This window comes from Taudactylus pleione, unplaced genomic scaffold, assembly GCF_031769625.1.
Source record: "Taudactylus pleione unplaced genomic scaffold, aTauple2 ptg000770l, whole genome shotgun sequence".
NCBI lineage: Eukaryota > Metazoa > Chordata > Amphibia > Anura > Myobatrachidae > Taudactylus > Taudactylus pleione.
The window spans coordinates 1,256,918-1,273,368 of record NW_028285172.1 but is presented as its reverse complement, the minus strand read 5'-3'; the positions used below and the strand labels follow the sequence as shown (position 1 = coordinate 1,273,368).

At 50.0% G+C, this 16,451-nt stretch overlaps 1 protein-coding gene across 1 annotated transcript in view; it reads left to right on the top strand.

Annotated features, from left to right (window-relative positions):
* Window positions 1-14,832, top strand: part of DISP3 (dispatched RND transporter family member 3) — a 363,985-nt gene extending 349,153 nt beyond the window's left edge. Inside the window, exons 18-21 of the mRNA XM_088457578.1 lie at window positions 520-679; window positions 5,931-6,044; window positions 11,155-11,321; window positions 13,248-14,832. Of these exons, the coding sequence (XP_088313704.1) occupies window positions 520-679; window positions 5,931-6,044; window positions 11,155-11,321; window positions 13,248-13,610 (804 nt within the window). The 3' untranslated portion in view covers window positions 13,611-14,832. The remainder of the gene's footprint in view (window positions 1-519; window positions 680-5,930; window positions 6,045-11,154; window positions 11,322-13,247) is intronic.
* The last annotated feature ends 1,619 nt before the right edge of the window (window positions 14,833-16,451 follow it).

The following is a 16,451-nucleotide window of genomic DNA, read 5'->3' as shown; positions in this document are numbered from 1 at the left end:
AAGAACGCTCAGCGTGTACTTAGCACTCAGAGCGAGGCAGCGCACATGCTCCGTATATGAGTGCTAAGTACACGCTGAGCGTTCTTATATACGGAGCATGTGCGCTGCCTCTCTCTGAGTGCTAAGTACACGCTGAGCGCTCTTATATATGGAGCATGTGCGCTGCCTCTCTCTGAGTGCTAAGTACACGCTGAGCGCTCTTATATACGGAGCATGTGCGCTGCCTCTCTCTGTGCTATGTACACGCTGAGCGCTCTTATATACGGAGCATGTGCGCTGCCTCTCTCTGTGCTGTTACCTCGCTCATTTCCCTATTGTCATGTAATGAGCAGGAATCATGTACAGGTCTGAGTGCTAAGTACACGCTGAGCGTTCTTATATACGGAGCATGTGCGCTGTCTCTCTCTGAGTGCTAAGTACACGCTAAGCGTTCGGATATACGGAGCAGTATAGAGGTGACCTAGGACGGCTTTCTCGAGCATGTGCGCTGCCTCATTAATTATGTATCTTTCCGCACAGACTACCTACAAGGGCAAATCCTCCTTTCAGACGTACAAAGATTACCTGACATGGGAGTCATTCCTGCAACAGCAGCTCCTGCACCTCCCCGCGGACTCCGCCCTGAAACATGGCTTCCAGACCTGCGAGCATTGGAAGCAGATCTTCATGGAGATCATAGGCAAGTGACTGGTGCGCGCTCTGCGGCAAGATGGCTGCACTCCTTGTGTTGGAGAATACGTTTACTTTCTGCGCTATAGTCACACAGCTGTGAGACGCGGAGGAGCACATTGTCATAGTAACCGCTGCCGCAGCTCAGCCTCCACCATTCTGCATGCTCCGTCCCTGGCAGTGTCAGTAATCAGTGTCACTAGGACGCACCACCTGTAAGAAGAGCCGTACTAAGGTAGCACCCAATATGGCGGCTCAGTGTTTATACAGATGCGTCCTGTTTTACGCTAATACGGAGCAATACGCATGGCGATACTTACACTGTCACATAGTATGGCGTGGCGCGGGTTACTGAGATGCGAGATCCAGGTAAGACCGCTCACAAACGTACTGTATGGGGTGCGATGGAGGCACATTCCCGTAACTAGTCACCAGTAATGTACAGGCTGCGGTCCCCAGGGCTTATGTGGTTCTATCGCATGCGCAACGGACGCGTGAATTTCCGCATATGTTGCTGCCCTCAGTCACATTAGATGCCTCCTCTCTCCCAGACATGGTCACAGGTTTTGCTATAGTGATCTTGACAGTCTCCCCAAAAGTGTCCATGTCGCTCATGGCGGAACACATAGTGGACGGCATAGTGCGGCTGGTCGCAGTCTGGCGTACGAGGGCCCATCTGTATAATACGGTGGCTGATGGGATAGCTGCCACCGCCTGCTTTACAGCTGTGTGACCATACAAAGTGTTTTACAGCATTGTCACTCCCAGGACAGCTGCTGTCACTGTGCCTCATTGTATTCACATACTTCCCAATAACCGCTCTCTGCAAACACTGCTACACGGCCCTTACACCATTGTCACTCCTAGGACAGCTGCTGTCACTGTGCCTCATTGTATTCACATACTTCCAAATAACCGCTCTCTGCAAACACTGCTACACGGCTCTTACACCATTGTCACTCCCAGGACAGCTGCTATCACTGTGCCTCATTGTATTCACATACTTCCCAATAACCGCTCTCTGCAAACACTGCTACACGGCCCTTACACCATTGTCACTCCTAGGACAGCTGCTGTCACTGTGCCTCATTGTATTCACATACTTCCAAATAACCGCTCTCTGCATACACTGCTACACGGCTCTTACAGCATTGTCACTCCCAGGACAGCTGCTGTCACTGTGCCTCATTGTATTCACATACTTCCCAATAACCGCTCTTTGCAAACACTGCTACACGGCCCTTACACCATTGTCACTCCCAGGACAGCTGCTGTCACTGTGCCTCATTGTATTCACATACTTCCCAATAACCGCTCTCTGCAAACACTGCTACACGGCCCTTACACCATTGTCACTCCTAGGACAGCTGCTGTCACTGTGCCTCATTGTATTCACATACTTCCAAATAACCGCTCTCTGCATACACTGCTACACGGCTCTTACAGCATTGTCACTCCCAGGACAGCTGCTGTCACTGTGCCTCATTGTATTCACATACTTCCCAATAACCGCTCTTTGCAAACACTGCTACACGGCCCTTACACCATTGTCACTCCCAGGACAGCTGCTATCACTGTGCCTCATTGTATTTACATACTTCCAAATAACCGCTCTCTGCAAACACTGCTACACGGCTCTTACACCATTGTCACTCCCAGGACTGCTGCTGTCACTGTGCCTCATTGTATTTACATACTTCCAAATAACCGCTCTCTGCAAACACTGCTACACGGCTCTTACCAGCATTGTCACTCCCAGGACAGCTGCTGTCACTGTGCCTCATTGTATTCACATACTTCCAAATAACCGCTCTCTGCAAACACTGCTACACGGCCCTTGCACCATTGTCACTCCCAGGACAGCTGCTGTCACTGTGCCTCATTGTATTCACATACTTCCAAGTAACCGCTCTCTGCAAACACTGCTACATGGCTCTTACCAGCATTGTCACTCCCAGGACAGCTGCTGTCACTGTGCCTCATTGTATTCACATACTTCCAAATAACCGCTCTCTGCAAACACTGCTACACGGCTCTTACACCATTGTCACTCCCAAGACAGCTGCTGTCACTGTGCCTCATTGTATTCACATACTTCCAAATAACCGCTCTCTCCAAACACTGCTACACGGCTCTTACCAGCATTGTCACTCCCAGGACTGCTGCTGTCACTGTGCCTCATTGTATTCACATACTTCCAAATAACCGCTCTCAGCAAACACTGCTACATGGCCCTTACACCATTGTCACTCCCAGGACAGCTGCTATCACTGTGCCTCATTGTATTCACATACTTCCAAGTAACCGCTCTCTGCAAACACTGCTACACGGCTCTTACCAGCATTTTCACTCCCAGGACTGCTGCTATCACTGTGCCTCATTGTATTCACATACTTCCAAATAACCGCTCTCTGCAAACACTGCTACACGGCCCTTACACCATTGTCGCTCCCAGGACAGCTGCTGTCACTGTGCCTCATTGTATTCACATACTTCCCAATAACCGCTCTCTGCAAACACTGCTACACGGCTCTTACCAGCATTGTCACTCCCAGGACAGCTGCTGTCACTGTGCCTCATTGTATTCACATACTTCCCAATAACCGCTCTCTGCAATCACTGCTACACGGCTCTTACCAGCATTGTCACTCCCAGGACAGCTGCTGTCACTGTGCCTCATTGTATTCACATACTTCCCAATAACCGCTCTCTGCAAACACTGCTACACGGCTCTTACACCATTGTCACTCCCAGGACAGCTGCTATCACTGTGCCTCATTGTATTCACATACTTCCAAGTAACCGCTCTCAGCAAACACTGCTACATGGCCCTTACACCATTGTCACTCCCTGGATAGCTGCTGTCACTGTGCCTCATTGTATTCACATACTTCCAAATAACCTCTCCCTGCATACACTGCTACACGGCTCTTACCAGCATTGTCACTCCCAAGACAGCTGCTGTCACTGTGCCTCATTGTATTCACATACTTCCAAGTAACCGCTCTCTGCATACACTGCTGCAATGCTCTTACCAGCATTGTCACTCCCAGGACAGCTGCTGTCACTGTGCCTCATTGTATTCACATACTTCCAAGTAACCGCTCTCTGCAAACACTGCTACACGGCTCTTACCAGCATTGTCACTCCCAGGACAGCTGCTGTCACTGTGCCTCATTGTATTCACATACTTCCAAATAACCGCTCTCTGCAAATACTGCTACACGGCCCTTACACCATTGTCACTCCCAGGACAGCTGCTGTCACTGTGCCTCATTGTATTCACATACTTCCCAATAACCGCTCTCTGCAAACACTGCTACACGGCCCTTACACCATTGTCACTCCCAGGACAGCTGCTATCACTGTGCCTCATTGTATTCACATACTTCCAAATAACTTCTCTCTGCAATCACTGCTACACGGCTCTTACAGCATTGTCACTCCCAGGACAGCTGCTATCACTGTGCCTCATTGTATTCACATACTTCCAAATAACCGCTCTCTGCAAACACTGCTACACGGCTCTTACACCATTGTCACTCCCAGGACAGCTGCTATCACTGTGCCTCATTGTATTCACATACTTCCAAATAACCGCTCTCTTCAAACACTGCTACACGGCTCTTACCAGCATTGTCACTCCCAGGACAGTTGCTGTCACTGTGCCTCATTGTATTCACATACTTCCAAATAACCGCTCTCTGCAAACACTGCTACACGGCTCTTACCAGCATTGTCACTCCCAGGACAGCTGCTGTCACTGTGCCTCATTGTATTCACATACTTCCAAATAACCGCTCTCTGCAAACACTGCTACACGGCTCTTACCAGCATTGTCACTCCCAGGACAGCTGCTATCACTGTGCCTCATTGTATTCACTTACTTCCAAGTAACCGCTCTCTGCAAACACTGCTACACGGCTCTTACACCATTGTCACTCCCAGGACAGCTGCTATCACTGTGCCTCATTGTATTCACATACTTCCAAATAACCGCTCTCTGCAAACACTGCTACACGGCTCTTACACCATTGTCACTCCCAGGACAGCTGCTATTACTGTGCCTCATTGTATTCACATACTTCCAAATAACCGCTCTCTGCAAACACTGCTACACGGCTCTTACCAGCATTGTCACTCCCAGGACAGCTGCTATCACTGTGCCTCATTGTATTCACATACTTCCAAATAACCGCTCTCTGCAAACACTGCTACACGGCTCTTACACCATTGTCACTCCCAGGACAGCTGCTATTACTGTGCCTCATTGTATTCACATACTTCCAAATAACCGCTCTCTGCAAACACTGCTACACGGCTCTTACCAGCATTGTCACTCCCAGGACAGCTGCTATCACTGTGCCTCATTGTATTCACATACTTCCAAGTAACCGCTCTCTGCAAACACTGCTACACGGCTCTTACACCATTGTCGCTCCCAGGACAGCTGCTATCACTGTGCCTCATTGTATTCACATACTTCCAAATAACCGCTCTCTGCAAACACTGCTACACGGTTCTTACCAGCATTGTCACTCCCAGGACAGCTGCTATCACTGTGCCTCATTGTATTCACATACTTCCAAGTAACCGCTCTCTGCAAACACTGCTACACGGTTCTTACCAGCAGGTTTGAGGAATCTGTATGAATTTATCATGAGGAAATGTTGTATTAAACAATATAATGTTAAATCGCTTCATTAGGAAAAGGCCACTTACATCTCTCCGTCTGTGTAATACGTCTGACAGAGCCTGAACCATTTATACACTGGTACAAGCCAATGGCTACAAAGCGCAGTCTGATCAGAGAGCGAGTAACGTGTCCTTTCAATGACAGCGTCCTGTACAGCAGCCTATAATCAAGCTGGGCCATAGAGCTGACACTTTCATGGTTTTTAGCTTGTATATAAATATGCGGCATTGCAGATCCTATACTGTGTCCTGAGAGGCCCCAGAAGCTAGCAATTCAATCTGTTCAATGGGTCAATAAAGTATATAGTATGAAGTTAGCTAACGTAACGCACTATTATATTACCAGGATGAAAGCGTCGTTTCCTAAAGCTTAGTGTCTTATATTATACATAATCTACCGAAAATTCACAACTCCTGATAAATATTAATATTCCAGAAGCTAGAGCCGTTACTGTATGGTGCATTAATATTGTGTAAGGCCGCAAAATGGCTGCTTGCGCCCTGTGAGGCGCACTTTACGCTGCTCTGTGTACATGAGAAGTGACTGGCGCTATTCTGTCTTCTAGGTGTGCAGAGTGCCCTGTACGGCCTGATTCTGTCGCTTGTCATCTGTGTGGCCGCGGTAGCCATCTTCACCACGCACATCCTGCTCCTGATCCCCGTCCTGCTCACAATATTAGGTACATGTCTGTGCTGTGCCCTATGTGCAGGGAATAAGCATCAGCTCTTACATGTGGTTCTGCTGCTTCCATTTACTGTATGTCCTGGGTCTCCGGTATATCAATGTCTCATGTGTGTTATGGACAAAGTGTCATACTGAGCCATAAGCACTAGGCCTTGGGTACTGAGCCAGAGCCATGAGCGCAGAGCCATGTGTGCAGCGCCAGAGCCATGAGCGCTTAGCCAAAGCCATATGTGCAGCGCTATGAGTACTGAGCCAGAGCCATGTGTGCAGCGCCAGAGCCATGAGCGCAGAGCCAGAGTCTTGGGTACTGAGCCAGAGCCATGTGTGCAGCGCCAGAGCCATGAGCGCAGAGCCAGAGTCTTGGGTACTGAGCCAGAGCCATGTGTGCAGCGCCATGAGTACAGAGCCATGACCGCAGTGCCAGAGCCAGGGTACTGAGCCAGAGCCATGACCGCAGAGCCATGTGTACTGAGCCATGACTGCAGAGCCATGTGTACTGAGCCAAGAGCCATGAATACTAAGCCATGACCGCAGAGCCATGTGTACTGAGCCATGAGTGCAGAGCCTTGAGTACAGAGCCATGAATACTAAGCCATGAGCGCAGAGCCATGACTAGTAAGTGATATTATGTATCGCAGGGGCATCGTCTGGCTGCAGGTAAGTGATTAGAGAGTCTGTGTCCAATCTGTCTGGTGGGAAGAAGAATTTGGTCCATTTTCCAGCACCTGGGAGCAACTTTCTCTTGTTATTTGCTCCCATACGTTACCAGATCTTCCATCCCAGCACACAGATTGGATAGTTGTAGCTATAGGTGTGTATGCAGCGATAGTTTTGTAACCATTTCTATACAATCATATAACTGGGGAAATATTTGGAATCTGCTGGATTATGAAACACAGGAGAGTAAGCAGGAAGGCTCCCGAGGGGATGTCATTTAATTCCCGGTGGTCAACATTATGAATGGTGATGGGATTCCGGCTCCGGCATCCCTACACTAGTCAGCATCCCCACCACCGGCATCCCTACACTAGTCGGCATCCCCACCACCGGCATCCCTACACTAGTCGGCATCCCCACCACCGGCATCCCTACACTAGTCGGCATCCCCACCACCGGCATCCCTACACTAGTCGGCATCCCCACCACCGGCATCCCTACACTAGTCGGCATCCCCACCACCGGCATCCAGACACTAGTCGGCATCCCCACCACCGGCATCCCGACACTAGTCGGCATCCCCACCACCGGCATCCCCACCACTGGCATCCCTACACTAGTCGGCATCCCCACCGCCGGCATCCCCACCGCCGGCATCCCTACACTAGTCGGCATCCCCACCGCCGGCATCCCTACACTAGTCGGCATCCCCACCGCCGGCATCCCTACACTAGTCGGCATCCCCACCGCCGGCATCCCTACACTAGTCGGCATCCCCACCGCCGGCATCCCTACACTAGTCGGCATCCCCACCGCCGGCATCCCTACACTAGTCGGCATCCCCACCGCCGGCATCTCTACACTAGTCGGCATCCCCACCGCCGGCATCTCTACACTAGTCAGCATCCCCACCGCCGGCATCTCTACACTAGTCTACACTTCTTTTTGTCAACACATTTACATTTACTTTGACCATAAATAATTTGATTTCTTGCTGGACCACCAACCCGAGGCACCCCAGCACGTGTCCCGAGGCACCCCAGGGTGCCATGGTGCACAGTTTGGGAAGCACTGCACTAGGGTATTACAGGGCCTGAGCATAGTAGATAGCAGCCGAGATGTGAGAGTATCCAGGTCAGGAAGACACTAATGTAGCTGCCCCAGTTGTGTATAATACCCACTGATGCCAGGGAGTGGCTGGCAGAGGCTGGAGAGCTCGGGGTGACTGACTGTGGGGTCTATGTACTAAGCTTTGGAGAGAAAGTACCAACCAATCAGCTCCTGTCACGTCACATGCTGTGTCTGAAACATGACAGGAGCTGATTGGTTGGTACTTTCTCTCCATCCACATTCTGTCTCCAAGGCTTTAGTACATAGACCCCTGTGTATCCATAGATTGATCTGAGCATGCCCAGTAACAATAACTGACTACGGTGCCCCTAGGCCTAGATCCGTGCTGCTGCTGAGGCTTGTGATTAGTCCTCATACTCAGACCCCTCCTCTTCATTATATAAAGATAATACAGGCTGAGCACAGAGAATATTAGCTGGCTGGGGGAGGGATGGGGAGGGAGAGGGGGTGATGGGGAGGGATGGGGAGGGAGAGGGGGTGATGGGGGGGATGGGGAGGGAGAGGGGGTGATGGGGAGGGATGGGGAGGGAGAGGGGGTGATGGGGAGGGAGAGGGGGTGATGGGGAGGGATGGGGAGGGAGAGGGGGTGATGGGGAGGGATGGGGAGGGAGAGGGGGTGATGGGGAGGGAGAGGGGAGGGAGAGGGGGTGATGGGGAGCAACTTATTAAACACATTCTACCCTTCTAGTAGTATTAATAGTAGATTACAGTTACCGCTGCTCTGGTTTCCCCCACTGTATCTAAATCAATTCCACCATGACTCCGAGGGAGAGGGAAGGAGGGGGAAGGAGGGGGAAGGAAGGAGGGGGAAGGAAGGAGGGGGAAGGAAGGAGGGGGATGGAAGGAAGGAAGGAAGGAGAGGGAAGGGGATGGAAGGAAGGAAGGAAGGAGAGGGAAGGGGATGGAAGGAAGGAAGGAAGGAAGGAGAGGGAAGGAGGGAGGGGGAAGGAAGGAGGGGGAAGGAAGGAGGGGGATGGAAGGAAGGAAGGAAGGAGAGGGAAGGGGATGGAAGGAAGGAAGGAGAGGGAAGGGGATGGAAGGAAGGAAGGAGAGGGAAGGAGGGAGGGGGTGATGGGGAGGGAGAGGGGGTGATGGGGAGGGAGAGGGGGTGATGGGGAGGGAGAGGGGGTGATGGGGAGGGATGGGGAGGGAGAGGGGGTGATGGGGAGCAACTTATTAAACACATTCTACCCTTCTAGTAGTATTAATAGTAGATTACAGTTACCGCTGCTCTGGTTTCCCCCACTGTATCTAAATCAATTCCACCATGACTCCGAGGGGGAAGGAAGGAGGGGGAAGGGGGAGGTAGGGAAGGAAGGAGGGGGATGGAAGGAAGGAAGGGGATGGAAGGAAGGAGAGGGAAGGGGATGGAAGGAAGGAAGGAGAGGGAAGGGGATGGAAGGAAGGAAGGAGAGGGAAGGAGGGAGGGGGAAGGAAGGAAGGAGAGGGAAGGAGGGAGGGGGAAGGAAGGGATGGGGAAGGAAGGAGGGAAGGAGGGAGGTAGAGGGAAGGAAGGAAGGAAGGAGGGAGGGGGAAGGAGGGGGAAGGAGGGGGAAGGGAGGGAGGGGGGGAAGGAAGGAAGGAAGGAGGGGGAAGGGAGGGAGGGGGGGAAGGAGAGAGAGGGACAGAGGCAAGGAGGGAGGGGGGGGGGGAGAGAGAGGGACAGAGGGAAGAAGAGAGAAGGGGAAGGAGGGAGAGGGAAGGAGAGAGAGGGGGAAGGAGGGAGAGGGAAGGAGAGAGAGGGGGAAGGAGGGAGAGGGAAGGAGAGAGAGGGGGAAGGAGGGAGAGGGACAGAGGGAAGGAGAGAGAGGGGGAAGGAGGGAGAGGGACAGAGGGAAGGAGAGAGGTGGAAGGAAGGAGAGAGAGGGGGAAGGAGGGAGAGGGACAGAGGGAAGGAGAGAGAGGGGGAAGGAGGGAGAGGGACAGAGGGAGGGAGAGGGAGGGAGGGGGAAGGAAGGAGGGAGGGTAAGGAGAGGGAGGTGGAGGGAAGGAAGGAAGGAGGGAGGGGTAGGAAAGGAAGGAGGGAGGTGGAAGGAGGGAAGGAAGGAAGGAGGGAGGGGAGTAGAGGGAAGGAAGGAGGGAAGGAGGGAGGGGGAAGGAGGGAAGGAGAGAGGGGGAAGGAGTGACAGGGAGGGAAGGAAGGAGGGAGAGGGACAGAGGGAAGGAGAGAGGGGGAAGGAGGGAGAGGGACAGAGGGAAGGAGAGAGAGGGGGAAGGAGGGAGAGGGACAGAGGGAAGGAGAGAGAGGGGGAAGGAGGGAGAGGGACAGAGGGAAGGAGAGAGAGGGGGAAGGATGGAGAGGGACAGGGGGAAGGAGGGAGAGGGACAGAGGGAAGGAGAGAGAGGGGGAAGGAGGGAGAGGGAAGGGAGTGGGAAGGAGAGAGGGTGGGGGGAGATTATATATAAAATTCATTAGTCTGTTAGAATGTCTGTCTGTCCATTTATTCGGACACCCCTGCACCAATTGGGATGAAACCATTGCGAGGTGGTCCAGTTGGTTCCTGGCATGGTGTTAGGGGGGTGAGGGTCCTAGTCTGACCTTCCGTTGGTGTATGCTGGGCAGAACTGTGACCCGGGAGCCTGCACTGGATGGATTTGGACAACATCACATAATAAAATTTAATTTTAAGATTTAAACCCAGGCAACGCACGGGAACGTCAGCTAGTGGTTTATACGTTTTTATGAAGCGCTGACCGCCCCCCCTTACTTATAAAGTGAATTTGGGTGATTGCTGCTTGTGCTTCTCCTGGCCGTCGTGCTAATAATAAAAGCTGGGACCTCTGTGTTATTATTATTACTGCTGTATAGGACAAATAGGCTGATGATCTTCTGAGCCGGGAAACCTACTGTACAGCAGCTGTTATAAGTTTTTTTTTGTTTTTGATCCATTATCTGTTCAAACCACGTTCATAATGATGAACCCAAAACCCCCAGAAGTCCCTAGAGCAACACCCACATTGTCATGAAGCCACACTCACTTTCATATAGGCCACGCCATTTGTGGGGGTGCATGTATTCGGTCTATCTGCCTGGTATTAAGGTTTAGCCAACTCTACCAAATGCTTTTATATCCTGTACTGTTCATTTTATAGGATTTACGCTTCTTCCTCTCCAGGATCCAGCCCCTCTCCTTACTGCTTCCCTTGTTAGTGTCAGTGCACCGAACTATTGGGGAGGGGTCAGAGCTATGTATGTGTTGGATCAGGTGGAGGTGCTCCGCGTACCATGCTATATACACCCATGTCACCTGTACTCGGTAACATGAAGATGGCAGTGAGTGAGAGCAGTGACGCGTTTCTCCCATTCTGTCTTGCAGGTGTGGTGTGCTTAGTGGTGACCATCATGTACTGGCTGGGCTGGGAGATGGGAGCCGTGGAGGCAATTTCCCTTTCCATCCTTGTGGGCTCATCGGTGGATTATTGTGTCCATTTGGTGGAGGGTTACCTTCTAGCCGGAGAGCACCTCCCTGTGCATCTCATGGAGGTGAGTATCCAACCTGGCTACGCCTCATTTATAGTAATTACATGGAAATAGCGCTATGCCTGAATGTACGCAGCTTTCTACCCTTGCTGAGGACTGAAATACAATGGGTGACAGAAATGTACACGGACGGAACACCAGCCTGGGAAGCTCTACTGAGGGTGGGGTCTGTTGTGGGGGTGGGGTCTGTTGTGGGAGACTGGATCCCATCTCATAGGGTGTAATTCTGAGTTGGACGCAGTTGCGGCCTTCCTTACGACTTTTGCAGCAGTTGCGTCTGTAGCGGCATTAGCCGAAAGTCGCAATGTCCTCCCCTGGTGCATCCAAATGTGTATGGACTGAGACGCCCACTGTCAGGGGCTACAGACGTTGCCATCATGCTTTCTGTATCTTTAGACGCCACCATTGGTCGCACCAATGAAACGTTCACCAGCCCTATGATAGGTGCAGATCATCCGTCTGATGATGGCCTCCAATGTGAGCAATTCAGCAACTCTGTACACAACCGCTTTCAGTAACAAGCCGGTGTCGCTCCAATAGCATGCTCATATTACGCTACACCTGCGTCTGATTAGCCAATCCCCTGTAACCGACTAGGAACGACCAACGCATTTCTTATACACTTCTTGGTGCGTGCGTCAGAGTCTGTACCGTGACTGTGTATGAGATGCATGCGACAGGGTGTGTATTAGAGAAAGCAAATCTTATTCAGCGCAAATGAAAAACATCGCACAAGGAAAAAAATAAAACACTTTTGGCCCCTTCATCGCTAGAACCACAAGAGTACGGAAGTGTAGTTAGGATAAATAGTGCACCACGGCTGACGTTATGCTTGTGCCATTATGGTTGTACCGTTACGGCTGACGTTATGCTTGTGCCATTATGGTTGTACCGTTACGGCTGACGTTATGCTTGTGCCATTATGGTTGTACCGGTACGGCTGACGTTATGCTTGTGCCATTATGGTTGTACCGTTACGGCTGACGTTATGCTTGTGCCATTATGGTTGTACCATTACGGCTGACATCAGCTGACTGTCAGTAGTGGCTGGATCATGCTTTGTCTCCTCAGTCTGACAGTCCCGCGCCACGACTAGCTGCAGAGAAACGCCAGGCACCAGTAGCTGCTGTATTACTGGAGGCTTGGCACTTCCCTGCCAGCAGCTGCAATTGTTATTCCGCTACATTGTGTTCTCCACACCTTTTAGATTGTAAAGGCGCATATTCACTACATGATTCTCTCCATGAGCGATATCATGTAGTGTGTCCCCGGTAGTGTCCTTAACGACATTGACTTGTGGTCAGAGGTTGGACTTCATGCCACATGTACACCTCCTGTGGTCAGAGGTTGGACTTCATGCCACATGTACACCTCCTGTGGTCAGAGGTTGGACCTCATGCCACGTGTACACCTCTTATGGTCAGAGGTTGGACCTCATGCCACATGTACAACTCTTTCCTCACACCGAGGTACGCTTTTACCTTAGGTGAGAAGAGTAAGTGCATTGGGCATGCTATTGAGGGAAACCAATGCATTTTAGGGACAGGCAATTAGTGGCAATGTACGTCTCTGCCCATCACCTCTTACTACTGTCCCCCAATATCACAGATTTTCCTGCACCTCTTTATGGGGCGTGAAGGACAATCTGCGATGGTGATGGTCCCGGGGTGCTGCAGAAACGGTTGGGGCACCTACACCCGGCACCATCGCTGCTGATTCAGTTGCCCCCATGAGCCTGTTACGTGCAATAAGATAGAAAGGTGGAGATGGAGCGAGAGGAGAGTGGGGAGGGTGGGGAGGCTGGTCCTGATGGAAGTAACAACCTTTTCCTTTAATATTCTGTTAGTTTTATATTTATAAATGGTTCTAATGGAAAATGGACACTGGCCGCAACATTTGTTACCTAATATTTTCATCTTTCCTTTTCAGGATCGAGTGGCGTGCCGTCAGTGGCGAGTCACAGAGGCCATCCGCCATGTTGGTGTTGCCATCGTGTCCAGCGCAATAACGACTGTCATCGCCACCATCCCTCTCTTCTTTTGCATCATTGCGCCCTTTGCAAAATTCGGAAAGATCGTTGCTTTAAACACCGGCATCTCCATACTGTACACTTTGGGCGTGAGTACAGCGCTGCTCAGCATCATGGCGCCCAGCTCCTTTGTCAGAAGCAGAACTTCTTTCCTGAAAGCCGCTCTGGCGGTCGTCCTCTGCACCGTTGGGAGTCTTTGTGTTTATATTGTCCTACTCAAAACAGGGATGACCATTCCGTTTCTCAACGGGACTCCGCCATAGTGCAGAATTTTTCTAGATCCTTTTTTCTATACACAAGTTTTCCCTCGGTGGCGGATATTGTCAGGTGTGGACACGAGCAGCACGCTGTGTGTTTTCTTTTGTTACAAATGCACTTTATTTTCTTTCTCTAAATGATGCATTCAACAGCGAGCCCGGAGCCGCGTAGATTCATAGCCGTGCGGAACCTCTGAGACTACTGCCTGACACCATTGCAGAGCATTGATGTATAATATAGATGCAGCATTTGTGGCCTTATTCAACATTGAAGGTCTAGAAAAAATGTTTGTAATTGTGAGAGACGGTTTCTGGGCACAAGTAGGGATCCGGCAGCCTGAGACGCTGTATTACTATTGTATGAACTGTACTGTACGCTACAAACTTGTGTTTTTTGTACCCTCTGGAAGGGATTTCCGTTTAGAATTCCGCCTATAACATACCATAGACTAATGTGTAATTAATCAATATGTGAACATCGTTTCTCTCATTTTACGGTGGACGCTGCTAACTTGCTGTAAAACAACCAAGCGGCTTTTTATTGCTGTGACACATTCCTTTCAAACTTTCTAAGTGTTATTCTTTTGCCAGCTGGTTGAAGGTCATATTCACAAATACTGCTGTGCAACGCGTTTCACCACAACTACTAATGAACAGCGGCTGATTGCTAAGCAGATGGTCAGATTTTTTTTTCTAATGGCACAAAATTAAAAATGAAATATTATTCCTGGCATTGGTAAAAGGCAGGGCTGTAAATAGAACATTTTGCCGGTCTTCTTCGATGGTTCTGTAAAACAAATCGATTTCAAACACAGCCTTGTGGGGGATTTAGCTGCCTTGTCTCTTTGAATACGGTCTCTCACGTTAGCCAACAACTTTGTACAAACTCGGGGGACTGGTTTTTTTTTAGAAAAGTTTAGAAATAATAACAAGGGAAAATCCTTGCAACGCCAGCAAATAACTTGGATTTGTTGTTATAAAAGCACAATTGCGGCTTGATCCTAAATCTTTATTCCAAAAACCAATATTCCTCCAGTAATGAGCAGACTGTAGACTTGTGAGTTTGTAATTTGTTCAATTAAAACAAAACTTGGAAGGAGCTGAGTGTTGAATGACTAATTCTAAGCGTATTGGTGCCAGTTGGCAGAGTACGGTAGATGAGGGGTTATGTTGTAAAGCTCAGTATAAGCATTTAGAGATAACTAGCGGAATAAAGCTTTGCTCTGTATGGGGATGATCGTTGCAGAGAACCTGCTGTAAATGGGATAACAAAACAAAATATATGAAATCCTTTAACAATTGGGAAAGTTATTATTGTTCTTAGTCATTACAGGCAGCATAGACAGCTCATCTGTACTGTGTGTCTCTCCTTAGTCATTACAGGCAGCATAGACAGCTCATCTGTACTGTGTGTCTCTCCTTAGTCATTACAGGCAGCATAGACAGCTCATCTGTACTGTGTGTCTCTCCTTAGTCATTACAGGCAGCATAGACAGCTCATCTGTACTGTGTGTCTCTCCTTAGTCATTACAGGCAGCATAGACAGCTCATCTGTACTGTGTGTCTCTCCTTAGTCATTACAGGCAGCATAGACAGCTCATCTGTACTGTGTGTCTCTCCTTAGTCATTACAGGCAGCATAGACAGCTCATCTGTACTGTGTGTCTCTCCTTAGTCATTACAGGCAGCATAGACAGCTCATCTGTACTGTGTGTCTCTCCTTAGTCATTACAGGCAGCATAGACAGCTCATCTGTACTGTGTGTCTCTCCTTAGTCATTACAGGCAGCATAGACAGCTCATCTGTACTGTGTGTCTCTCCTTAGTCATTACAGGCAGCATAGACAGCTCATCTGTACTGTGTGTCTCTCCTTAGTCATTACAGGCAGCATAGACAGCTCATCTGTACTGTGTGTCTCTCCTTAGTCATTACAGGCAGCATAGACAGCTCATCTGTACTGTGTGTCTCTCCTTAGTCACTACAGGCAGCATAGACAGCTCATCTGTACTGTGTGTCTCTCCTTAGTCACTACAGGCAGCATAGACAGCTCATCTGTACTGTGTGTCTCTCCTTAGTTCTGTCTTTTACAAAACAGATGCAAAATGGATACTTGCACAGAGATGACTGATCCCTACATTGCAAGCTGCATTTCTCCTCAGCTCTGTAAAGAGATCGCTGATCCCTATAGATCCCTTCATGACCGAGCTGAGGAGAAATGCAGCTTGCAAAGAGATCCCTATGTGATGGAGGGGAAGTGTAGCTTGCACAGAGATCACTGATCCCTACATGACCGAGCAGATGAGAAATATAGGGATCAGTGGCGTGCATAGTCGGTCCAGGATTCCATGGGGATCAGGGATGTGCATTTTCGGTCCGGGATTCCATGGAGATCAGGGGAGTGCATAGTCGGTCCGGGATTCCATGGGGATCAGGGGCGTGCATAGTCGGTCCGGGAATCCATAGGGATCAGCGTCTGATTTCCTGTCAGTAAATGAGGCAGGAGAGCGCAGAAAATGGCCCTGGGGACTGCAGTTTGTGTAATACCACCCGCTGCCAGCAGGGGCCTCATGTAATCCTATAAATACCTCTATTACTGGTCAGCTGATGGGAAGCTCTGAGCGTCAGTACAGGTCCAGGGACTTGGGGTAGGGTGGGATGGAGTATGGTGGGATGTGGGCTGGCGTATGGTGGGATGGGATGTGGGAGTAACACGCTACAGTATAGAAACTGGTGGTGTAATCTAATTATTGCTCCTTTTTCCTGTACATCAGTTTTCTTAATGGTTCTACAATAATAAGTATATTAGCTTCTGTTACAGTATGGAAATGTCTATCTATACCCGAGACTG